Source organism: Cyprinus carpio, chromosome B19 (assembly GCF_018340385.1).
Source record: "Cyprinus carpio isolate SPL01 chromosome B19, ASM1834038v1, whole genome shotgun sequence".
NCBI classification, from domain to species: domain Eukaryota; kingdom Metazoa; phylum Chordata; class Actinopteri; order Cypriniformes; family Cyprinidae; genus Cyprinus; species Cyprinus carpio.
In genome coordinates, this window is record NC_056615.1 from 1,226,338 (window position 1) to 1,239,157 (window position 12,820).

Genomic DNA, 12,820 nt, shown 5'->3' on the forward strand with positions numbered 1-12,820 from the left:
TTTTGAGGTTTTCATGAGCTGTATGCCAAAATCATCAGTATTAAAACAATAAAAGACCTGAAATATTTCAGTTGGGTGTGCAATGAATCTAAAATATATGAAAGTTTAATTTGGTTATCATTACATTATGGAAAATAATGAACTTTTATCACAATATGCAAATTTTTTGAGAAGGACCTTATATTTCCTGAAAACTTAATAAAGCTGATTTTTACTTCTGCGTTTTACGCCGTAGGCTGTGTGTCGGTTTTTATTTATATTTTTTTGTCACTGTCCACGTCAACATGCAGTATACATTAGTTTTGTCCACGGGCAAACCCGCAGTACCACAACAAAAGTCAAAGACAGCGGCTCGTTAGAGAAGCATTTAGCCGTGACTGCGGCAAGAAAAATATCAAAGTACAGATAATTTATTTAAAACTACAAAAAAGAGTCACCAACGGAACAAGAGAGGATGGCATTCTTTCAATCTCCACAAGGGCTTGTAACGTACCATGTCAGAACAACTGTTTGTCGTGGACAACAAAGTGTTGTAATGCTATGTTTTATAATAAATGATAAGACACTTGTTCTTTGCTTTGTTTATTTATTTTAAATAAGAAGGTGAAACATTAAAATATATTTAAGTGCAAAAAACACACAAAATTCAAATAAAGATGGAGGGAGGGGTAGTAGCAAACCAATCACAGCGCTTGCGGTCCGCGTAGATTTGACACACTGTGACATTTTTGGAGAAGTGCCGTAGCCTGCATGTACTATGCACAACCTACGGCGTAGTTTCGACACAGAAGTATGAATCAGCCTTAATGTTATCCCATGGCTTCTGCAACTCAAGCCAAAGGTTTTCCTTTGAATGTACAACATATCTGTCCTCGCACCAAATTTGTTCAATGGGGTTGATGTCCGGACTTTAAGGTGACCAGTCCATCATTTTCAATGTTCCAGCAGATTCCTTCCATCACAGGAAGTTCCAACAATAGTTTGTTTTACAGGTATTGTAAAGGACATTTCAACAAAAACAACTGAAACTTCTTAAATATGCCAAATGTTCTAACAATTTTACCCACCACTGTAAACTTCAAGTAAACATTTGAGCATGAGTATGTGTACGGTGAACGTTATTTCACCAAGTACAAAATGTTCCTGGATCAACATCCTTGTTGATCCTGGAACAACATTCCAATCAACCAATCAGAATTGAGATATAACATTTCAGGAAATATCTGTTTTAGGCTTACAATCAGGGTTAGGTGCTTCTACACCCTTGTTAATCATCTATCATTTCTCACTGATTTTAGGAATAAATTATGGGTTGGGTTAGGTTTGGGGGTAGGGATTGGGTTAAGTCTATATTTTTGGACAATAATGTTGAATCAGGAACATGTATACTTGGCAAAATCATGGCGACCTATGTGGCGACAGAGCTAATTTTTTGGGCATATGTGTTTGTGATGTGACAGAGTCAAAAGCTCAGCTGGACCCTGTGTATGCTACACTCCGCTTTGGAACTTCTCTGGCCAACACCAGCCGATCTAGCTTTGGGAGTTTCTATGAATCTCCGAGCCAAAGCCTGGTGTGTACCATATATACCACAAGCAGGTTTAGGTTTCATAGATGTTGTGGCTGGTTAGACATTTAGATTTAATAAAGGTGCATTGATCATAAACCTAGAAGTAATTACTTTTTTGATGACTAAATGTAAATTATGTTTTACAAGCATTTTTTGAGCCCTTAAACTTGCAAATTGCATTCTAGTTGTTACTGTTATTTTCTTTATCATTGTTAAAAAAAATGCATTTGTTAAAAATTAGATCAGTTACTGAATGAAAGCTTATATTTTTAACATTCACTTCTTTATTGAAAATTTTTGTTTGAAACTCTTTATGTGCCTTTGAGGATGAAGAGGATGGTCAGCAGAAGGAAGAGTGTGTGTCCACTGAGGGGGAGGAACTGACTGAAAACCAAAGTAAGGGTAAAATAATCTAAGTTAATGTGTATGCATGGAGAAATATACTATACATTGCACAGATAGAGATCAGTGGTTCTCAACTGGTTTTGCTTTAGAACAGAGATTTTAAACTGAACATCAACTGATGACTCAATATTAAGTGCTTTATCTAGAATGGTATTTTTTGTATACAGCAGTGCTATAAAAAAATTGGTTGCACTTTATTTTACAGTACATGCACTTACATGTACTACCAAGCTAAGAAAGTGCTGGTAATATTATGTAACTGCATGGAGTATGGTTAGGTTTAGAGGTAGGTTCAAGGTTAATACATAGTTATTGTAATTACTATAATAAGTACATAGTATGTACATGAGTAACAGGACTGTAAAATAAAGTGCTACCAAGAAATGTATATTGGTTTCAGACCAAAATTAGCTGTTTTGATTATTTTTTATATTATTTTGTGCACATGTTAGAGGCATGTATGAGTGGCGTTGACCACAGAGATTTTCCTTTGCTACCAAAATATTCTTTAAGCCACTGTGTCCCAGCCACTGTGCTTTTATTCAGGTGTACTGTGCGAAATGAGCAAAATAAAAGAACTGCAATTGCTAAAATCTTAATCACAATCACACACACTAATGGCAAAATGCAAAATGCATGATCATAAATCCTGAACAATAGGAGCACCAAGATGAATTAAAGAATTCACATTTTTTCATTTTATTTGTATTATCTTATTATTTTAGTGGTTAGAATAAGTACGTTTTGGGCTAAATGAATTATTTAAGCCCCATATCCTAGCGAGTCGTGAATTAATCTCAACTTGAGAGGACTCTGTTTTTGTTATTTTCCCGCTTTGGCAAGTTAACAAATATATACATACATACATACATACATACACATATAGTGAAGTGTGACGTGACATTCAGCCACGTATGGTGCAGTGTCATTCAGCCAAGTACCGGAGCAGTGGGCAGCCATTTTTTTATGCTGCGGCGCCCGGGGAGCAGTTGGGGGTTCGATGCCTTGCTCAAGGGCACCTAAGTCATGGTATATACATATATACATATACATATACATATATATTTTATAAACCCGCTAATAAAAACATGGTGGACAGTGTAATTTCTGGCTGAATTGGACAGGCGAGTTTACATTTACATTTATGCATTTAGCAGACGCTTTTATCCAAAGCGACTTACAGTGCATTCAGGCAAACATTTTCTTTACCTAACGTGTTCCCTGGGAATCGACCCACAACCTATGCGCTGCTAACGCAATGCTCTACCACTGAGCCACAGGAGTTGAAGCGATGACCTTGAGTGTGATGCGCTATTCAGTTTAAGCATGTTTGCAAGCCTTAAAGGTGCCATAGAATGCATTGATACATTATTTTAAATTGTTCTCTGATGTCCCCAGAGTGTGTATGTGAAGTTTTATCTCAAAATACCCCACAGATAATTTTTTTTATAGCTTGTTGAAATTGCCACATTTAGGGTATTGTGTTTGTCCCCTTTAATTGAACTGACCCTCATTTGTGAGGCAGTCCGGCATAAAATGTTAGCACAAACGTATAGGACCTTTTCGTCTTTATCCGGGACATTTCTTTCGCAAATGAAATTTAACCACAGTGTCCTCATCAGTCTATGAAGACTCCTATGTTCGTTGGTGCATCCCAACACACAAGACTTTTAATGGCTCTTTGGCGCTGACATCGTACCTCCAGCAGCTACAGCAGGAAAACAGTAATGGCGGACTGCTGTTTCTTACTCAGGGATGTGTATATGCTAATAGGGCAGAGAGTGTCACAAATGGGTGGGACTTTCCCCGACTATGACGTCATACAGTAGTAGTGAGAACTGTGTTCAAACACCTTATAAAAGTGATTTTTGCAATCTATGGCACCTTTAAGATTCACCCTCTGCTTGTGACAGCTGAAGTGGATCTTGTGAAATGTGCGATCGCATCGCCACTTACTCTTGAGAAACTTAAAGATGAAGTAGGCTACGGAAGGACAAATATCCAAACTTTTTCAGAGTACTGCAGTTTGCAATCACGCTGCCCATTGGTTCGGCTACATCAGAAAGTTTCTCAGTTATGAGGAGAATCTGGCTCCAATCTTTAATGGCATAGGACAAATTCTTAGATCTTTCTTTACTGCACTTAGTGAACGATTTGACTGAAAAACTATCAGAAGAGAAGAGACAGAAATACAGTGGTCATCTAAGCGAATTAGGGAAAAAAGAGGTGGCTTTTCTGCATTAGGTATATTTTTCATGTTGTTTTTAACATATTTTTTAATGTCGAATATATGCTATATAAATATATAAAATGTAGAACATATAAAAAAAAAAATGTTCGTGGCTCGTGGATTTCCATAGTATTTTATTTGATATTATATATATATATATATATACACACACACACACATACAGTGGGTACGGAAAGTATTCAGACCCCCTTACATTTTTTACTCTGTTATATTGCAGCCATTTGCTAAAATCATTTAAGTTCATTTTTTTTTCTCATTAATGTACACACAGCACCCCATATTGACAGAAAAACACAGAATTGTTGACATTTTTGCACATTAAAAAAAATTTAAATATCACATGGTCCTAAGTATTCAGACCCTGTTATGGTGATTGGTAAGGACTGTATAATTGACTAGTCTTTAGAAGGTTGTGACCACCAGGGGGCATCGATTAGAATGCAAACAAGATGTTCCGTTTAGGTGTTTTATTGAAATGAAGGTTTAAAGTGTGTGTGGTTCTGAAATAGAGATACAGGCATAAATCAGTAATGTAAACTCTCTATATAAATATCAAAGAATTATTACATGCCTAGCAGGTATATAATAAAACAAACACAATCAAAATTAAGTTACAGTTTTGTTATGGATGACTTGAATGCAGTGTTATAATAAATGCTTATTACTAAGTAAAAACAAACTTACAAATGCAATAGTACACTATATCTCTGTTCAAAGATTGCTTTGCTGCACATTAACTGCAACAATATACAACATGCTAAATTCTGCTGAACATATAATTATAAGCTGCAGAGTTACTCCTTAAAATAAACAATGTTACACATTGTGCAAGAACAACAGAAATTATTTCAATTGAGGCACGTAAGGCTTGCACAGCAACACCACCATTAATTACCAGCGTTCTCAACAATTAAACACACGAGCAGTACGAACCTCCGCCATTATTCGACAACAGCAGCAACATGCCACAACATTATTGTGAGGTAAAAACAACAACAAACTTCAGTATACTTACTGGTAGTTGCACGCACACAATACTAGGAACTTGTAAATAAGTACAGCAACACTAACTTATATTATCTATAAAATAAAAGCTGCACCGTCTTCAACGTCAGCGCTCTCTTCCAAACTTTTCGAAACTGAAACTTAAGCTGTCTGCTTCCGTGAGCGCAGTGACGCTCCTGATTGGCTGATTCTCAAGCAGCCAGTTTCATCTGCCTGAAAAGGGTCGGCCTTCATCACAGCCGCCCCCAAATTTGTTACACTATATTTGCCACTCTAAGAAGGACTGACCGTATCAGTATCTGGTATGGCAGGCAGAGCTACAAGGCGAGCGACAGACCTCGTGTAGATTTTGTCCTTGACTTTAACTACTGCAGTCCTGACTCTCCCATCAGTTCCTGGAATAACCTCAGTGACGTGACCTAAAGGCCACTGTGCTCTGGGCAGCTGTGGGTCCACCACCATCACTATGGTTCCAGTTTGCAGCTGTGCAGGGTCCTTGTGCCACTTAGAGTGACTCTGAAGAGTCGGGAAATAGTGTCGTATAAAGTGGGACCAAAACTGGTCAGCCAGCACCTGAGTATGTCTCCAGCGGCGGCGACTCAGGAGCTCAGACTCACCATACACAACCTGTGGTAAAGAAGGGTCGAGCCGCCCCATGAGGAGCAAGTTGGGGGTCACTGGGTCAACATCAGCCACGTCGGTTGACACGTAACCCAGTGGTTTAGAATTTAAAATCCCCTCCACTTCAATTAGTACCGTCCGCAGGACCTCTTCGGGGACAGTCTGTGATTGGATGGTGGCATACAGCGCAGCTTTAATAGACCTCACCTCCCTTTCCCAGACTCCTCCAAAGTGTGGTGCGCTTGGGGGGTTAAACTGAAAGTTAATCTGGTGTTTAGCCAGATGAGTCTGCAGTGTGGGGTGTAGTGACCTGAAGGCCTCCTGGAGTTCTCTTTCACCTCCCTTAAAATTCGTGCCCTGGTTGGACTGGAGCTCTGCTGGCTTACCCCTTCGTGCAATGAAGCGGTGGAGAGCCATTAAAAAGGAATTCGAGTTCATACTGGACAGAACATCCACATGCACCGCGCGCGTCATCAGACATTTAAATAGTATGCCCCATCTCTTCTCATGGCGACGGCCAACCTTCACTGTGAAAGGCCCGAAGCAGTCCATGCCCGTAGAGAAAAACGGGGGCTTCAGCAGCCGTAGTCTGCACTGTGGGAGGTCTGCCATCTTGGGCACTACTGGAGAGGCTCTCCATCTCTGGCAGTCCGGACAGGAGTGCTGATGGCGCTTCACAACTTCACGGCCATGCAGAATCCAGTATTTTCACCGCAGCCAGCCAGTTCCAGCAGTGTTTTTTCCCGTGTTATATCATCAGCTGGGTTGTTGACCGAATCCACATATCTCCAGGCCCGGACATCAGTCAGCTCCTGGATTTCAGCTATACGTGTTCCCACGAATACCTTGTACAAACAGGAGTCGGACTGAAGCCATGTGAGTACTGTTGTGGAGTCGGTCCAGAATATAACATTGCGGATATTCACAGTCAGCTCTCTTTGAAGTAGTGCAGCTAGCTGTGCAGCTGTCAGGGCAGCACACAGTTCTAGTCTTTGTATTGATTGCTGCTTCTTTGGGGCCACTCTGGATCTAGCAGTCATGAATGACACTTCCACACGGCCGTGTGAGCTCTCCGTCCACAGATAGGCCACTGAGCCATATGCCTTCTCTGATGCATCAGCGAAGATGTGTAAGTCTCTCTGGAGGTTAGAAGTGTTCATCTCAGGGCTCACATAGCAGTGAGGCAGTAGAATCTGGGAGAGATGCTGCAATTCTTCCTCCCACGTCAGCCATGGCTGCAGCACATCTTCAGGCAGTGAAGGGTCATCCCAGTCTCTCTGTTTGTCCCACAAGTGCTGCACCAGGACCTTGGCCCGCGTAGTGAAGGGGAGTGTAAATCCCAAGGGGTCGAACAGGCATGCCAAGACTGCCAGGGTGTAGGTTGGTCCAGCATATGGTATTTATACCTTTATGTGTCTGAATTGCAGAGCCAGCGGAGTCCCAGGGCGAGCTTGAGCCACAACTCACTGCTCTCAGATCTTGCTTCTTTGGGCAGATGGCTGATGACCTCAGGGGTGTTACTGGCCCACTGGCGTAACTCAAATCCATCTGTAGCCAACAGTGAGGTCAGTTTGTCGACCAGGTGATGGGCTTCTTCAACAGATGGGAGGCTTTGCAGACAGTTATCCACATAAAAGGATCTTTCTATCGACACTCTAACATCTTCACCAGGCTGACTGTGGTCAACCACATGTTTCTGCAGCGCAAAAGTTGCACAGCAGGGGCTACATGTGGTGCCAAATGGAAGGACTTGCCATGTGTAGATGCTGGGTGGTTCCTCTGTATTCAGGTCTCGCCACAGGAAGCGCAGCAAGGGCTTGTCTTCTGGGAGCAGCCTCCCCTAATGAAACATGCCCTTGATATCACGCTATTATCTGTTCCACTGTAAGCTGTGCAAAGTTTGCACACTTATCTAGGAAGTGTTGCGTGTTAGAGCAGTAAGTCAAGTCAAGTCAAATCATCTTTATTTATATAGCGCTTTAAACAAAAAAGATTGCGTCAAAGCAACTGAACAACATTAGTTAGGAAAACAGTGTGTCAATAATGCAAAATGACTGTTTTTTTTAGTTCATCATTGAATTCAGTGATGTCATCATGCAGCTCAGTTCAGTTTAAATAGTATCTGTGCAATAATTTGTGATCAAGTCAACAATATCGCTGTAAATGAAGTGTCCCCAACTAAGCAAGCCAGAGGCGACAGCGGCAAGGAACCAAAACTCCATCAGTGACAGAATGGAGAAAAAAAAACCTTTGGGAGAAACCAGGCTCAGTTGGGGGGGGGCAGTTCTCCTCTGGCCAGACGAAACCAGCAGTTCAATTCCAGGCTGCAGCAAAGTCAGATTGTGCAGAAGAATCATCTGTTTCCTGTGGTCTTGTCCCGGTGGTCGTCTGAGACAAGGTCTTTACAGGGGATCTGTCTCTGGGGCTCTAGTCCTGGTCTCCGCTGTCTTTCAGGGCTGTAGAGGTCCTTTCTAGGTGCTGATCCACCATCTGGGCTGGATACATACTGGATCCGGGTGACTGCAGTGACCCTCTGACTTGGATACAGACTGGATCTGGTGGCTACGGTGACCTCGGAATAAGAGAGAAACAGACTAATATGAGCGTTGATGCCATTCTTCTATAGCAAGTACATCAGGTGTTATGGGAAGTGTTCCCGGTTCTGGTTTACCTAATTAATGCAGCCTAAAAATCCTTTAACGGATTTGGATATGAGAAGTGTATTAGTATGTTATGTGTAAGCCAGGTTAAAGAGATGGGTCTTTAATCTAGATTTAAACTGCAAGAGTGTGTCTGCCTCCTGAACAATGTTAGGTAGGTTATTCCAGAGTTTGGGCGCTAAATAGGAAAAGGATCTGCTGCCCGCAGTTGACTTTGATATTCTAGGTATTATCAAATTGCCAGAGTTTTGAGAACGGAGCTGACGTGGAGGACTATAATGTAACAAGAGCTTGTTCAAATACTGAGGTGCTAAACCATTCAGGGCTTTATAAGTAATAAGCAAGATTTTAAAATCTATACGATGTTTGATAGGGAGCCAGTGCAGAGTTGACAGGACCAGGCTAGTATGATCATACTTCCTGGTTCTAGTTTTGGACTAACTGGAGTTTGTTTACTAAGCGTGCAGAACAACCACCCAATAGAGCATTACAATAGTCTAACCTTGAGGTCATAAACGCATGGATTAACATTTCTGCATTTGACATTGAGAGCATAAGCCATAATTTAAATATATTTTTGAGATGGAAAAATGCAGTTTTACAAATGCTTGAAACGTGGCTTTCTAAGGAAAGGTTGTTATCAAATAGCACACCTAGGTTCCTAACTGATGATGAAGAATTGACAGAGCAGCCATCAAGGCTTAGACAGCGTTCTAAGTCTTAACATGCAGAGCTTTTAGGCCCTATAATTAACACCTCTGTTTTTTCAGAATTTAGCAGTAAGAAATTACTCGTCATCCAGTTTTTTATATCGACTATGCATTCCGTTAGTTTTTCAAATTAGTATGTTTCGCCGGGCCGCAAAGAAATATAGAGCTGAGTATCATCAGCATAACAGTGAAAGCTAACACCGTGTTTCCTGATGATATCTCCCAAGGGTAACATGTAAAGTGTGAAGAGTAACGGCCCTAGTACTGAGCCTTGCGGTACTCCATACTGCACTTGTGAACGATATGATACCTCTTCATTCAGGGCAAGGGCAGTATGCTGTCCTCTCTGGCTGCTTGGTGCTAGATAAGGCCTTCTCTACTGTCGGTGTGCTCTCGGGTTGGTCTGTGGTGTGCATGATGTTGGTATTCTTGCCACTCTTAGCGTCACGGCGGTGCTCTGTCCTGGGTCCTGCTCTGCTCTTGTTTTCACTGGTTAGAGGCTCATACACCGTCTCCTGCATCTTCAGCTCATAGTCAAGCCAGTCAGAAAAGTGCAATAGGCTTGGGATTGTGACACGCATTGGGTACAAGAATCTCTTAAATTCAGCCCGTATATCATGAGGCAGTTTGGACATCAGCCGTGTCACATGTGAACCACAGTGGAGGTCAGTCTTTCCACTGTCCCCAAGCTGGTCTAACATCACCACGAGTGCTCTCACTTTCAGGGCGAATCGCTTAAACCCACTGGAGTCACCACGTGCAATATTAGGGGCCTCCATTAGATCAGCTATTTTCCTGAGCGCTAGCTGGTGAGGCTGTCCATAATGCTCAATTAGGCTTGTCATAGTGTCAGTGTAGGGCTGCAGTGAGTTTGTATATGAGTCCGCTATTAGAAGTGCCTCCTCATACTTCAGGTGATCCATCAGGATCTGGTATTTAAAGCGCTCTGTAGTGTCCACAGGCAGTACGTTCTCCAGAGCAACCTTAAGCCTGGCGAACTCTCTCGGATCCCCTTTGGTGAATGCAGGGATTGTGGGTTTAGGCCCACGGTACACTGTCTCATGGTGGTGAGAGGGTTGCAGCTCTTCGGGGAGCGACTCACATCTTTGAGGGTGTAGGGTGCACAGTACTCTGGTGTCTGTACCCAGGGCACTGAATGATGGGGCTCAGGATGTCTGGGAGACTCCTGCTGACGTGCCATCCTAATGTCTCTCAGTGCTGTTATGAGCTCTGCCATAAGGTCCTGTGATAGTGGCTGATAAATGTTGTCTGCTACTGGAGGTGGTGGCGGTGGCCAGTCATCATCATCCGTAGGCAGAGTGTGACCACCAGCTTGCACACGTGGCGGGATTGGCGTGGTTTGGTACGCACCGCCATCCTGCTCTATGGTATACTGCTGTTGGGGGGGGGGCTGTTGTAGGGAAAGGAGAAAGGGCTGTCTGTCGCAGTGCTGGTAGGTCTGGAAGGGAAGTACGGGCGTCAAGTCGCCTGTGCATGTCCATTACCTGTTGCTGCAGCCTTAGATTATCTTCCCGCAGCTTATAAAGAGCTTCAAGGACCTCAGGCATTGTTTCTGGGGCAGACCTTGATCTGGCCGAGGCAGGCGTACTCTGAAAGAGGGGTTCTGTATACTCAAACTGACGTGGATAGACAGCTTCATCCTGGCGTGTCTCTCTGGAAATCTGACCATGCTGTCGTAAGGCTGCTGTTGCTCTGACAGGTTAACCGATTGATGAGGCAAACGAGAGGGCGGCTGCAATGCTTGGAGGGGTATGTCATAGTCTTCCATCCAGGCTGGTCGCCGGGTCTCTCGGCGGGGTCGGGCATCTACTGGGCGTGTATACTGATCCGAGAACATCTCAAAACAATCCCAAGGTGACCACGCGTCATCCGGCTTGAAGGACCAATTGTTATGGTGATTGGTAAGAACTGTATAATTGACTGGTCTTCAGAAGGTTGTGACCACCAGGGGGCACTGATTAGAGTGCAAACAAAATGTTCCGTTTAGGTGTTTTATTGAGATGAAGGTTTAAAGTGTGTGTGGTTCTGAAATAGAGATACAGGCATAAATCAGTAAATGTAAATTGTCTATATAAATATCAAATAATTATTACATTCCTAGCAGGTATATAATAAAACAAAAACAATCAAAATTAAATTATAGTTTTGTTATGGATGACTTGAATGCAGTGTTATAATAAATGCTTATTACTAAGTAAATACAAACTTACAAATGCAATAGTACACTATTTCTCTGTTTAAAGATTATTTTGCTGCACATTAACTGCAACAATATACAACATGCTAAATTCTGCTGAACATATAATAATTATGAGCTGCAGAGTTACTCCTTAAAATAAACAATGTTACCCATTGTGCAAGAACAACAGAAATTATTTCAATTGAGGCACGTAAGGCTTGCACAGCAACACCACCATTAATTAACAGCGTTCTCAACAATTAAACACACGAGCAGTACGAAGCTCCGCCATTATTCGACATTGAGCAGCAACATGCCACAGCATTATTGTGAGGTAAAAACAACAAACTTCAGTATACTTACTGGTAGTTGCACGCACACAATACTAGGAACTTGTAAATAAGTACAGCAACACTAACTTATATTATATATAAAATAAAAGCTACACCGTCTTTCAACGTCAGCGCTCTCTTCCAAACTTTTCGAAACTGAAACTTAAGCTGTCTGCTTCCGCGAGCTGCAGAGCGCAGTGACGCTCCTGATTGGCTGATTCTCAAGCAGCCAGTTTCATCTGCCTGAAAAGGGTCGGCCTTCATCACAGACCCTTTGCTCACTATTTAGTAGAAGCACCCTTTTCATCTAATACAGCCATGAGTCTTTTTGGGAAAGATGCAACAAGTTTTTCACACCTGGATTTGGGGATCCTCTGCCATTCCTCCTTGCAGATCCTCTCCAGTTATGTCAGGTTGGATGGTAAACGTTGGTGGACAGCCATTTTCAGGTCTGTCCAGAGATGCTCAGTTGGGTTTAAGTCAGGGCTCTGGCTGGGCCATTCAAGAACAGTCACGGAGTTGTTGTGAAGCCACTCCTTCGTTATTTTAGCTGTGTGCTTAGGGTCATTGTCTTGTTGGAAGGTGAACCTTCAGCCCAGTCTGAGGTCCTGAGCACTCTGGAGAAGGTTTTCATCCAGGATATCCCTGTACTTGGCCGCATTCATCTTTCCCTTGATTGCAACCAAACAGTCCCTGCAGCTGAAAAACACCCCCACAGCATGATGCTGCCACCCCCATGCTTCACTGTTGGGACTGTATTGGACAGGTGATGAGCGGTGCCTGGTTTTCTCCACACATACCACTTAGAATTAAGGCCAAAAAGTTCTATCTTGGTCTCATCAGACCAGAGAATCTCATTTCTCTGTTTTTTTAGCAAACTACATACATCAGGCAGTTCCTTTGACCTCATGATTCTCATTTGCTCTGACATGCACTGTGAGCTGTAAGGTCTTATATAGACAGGTGTGTGGCTTTCCTAATCAAGTCCAATCAGTATAATCAAACACAGCTGGACACAAATGAAGGTGTAGAACCATCTCAAGGATGATCAGAAGAAATGGACAGC

General features: G+C 42.5%; 1 protein-coding gene across 1 annotated transcript in view; it reads left to right on the plus strand.

Annotated features, from left to right (window-relative positions):
- LOC109070402 (SH3 and cysteine-rich domain-containing protein 2-like) overlaps positions 1-12,820 on the plus strand; it is an 85,483-nt gene that overhangs the window by 17,958 nt on the left and 54,705 nt on the right. The window contains exons 6-7 of the mRNA XM_042745498.1: positions 1,461-1,573; positions 1,897-1,966. Of these exons, the coding sequence (XP_042601432.1) occupies positions 1,461-1,573; positions 1,897-1,966 (183 nt within the window). The remainder of the gene's footprint in view (positions 1-1,460; positions 1,574-1,896; positions 1,967-12,820) is intronic.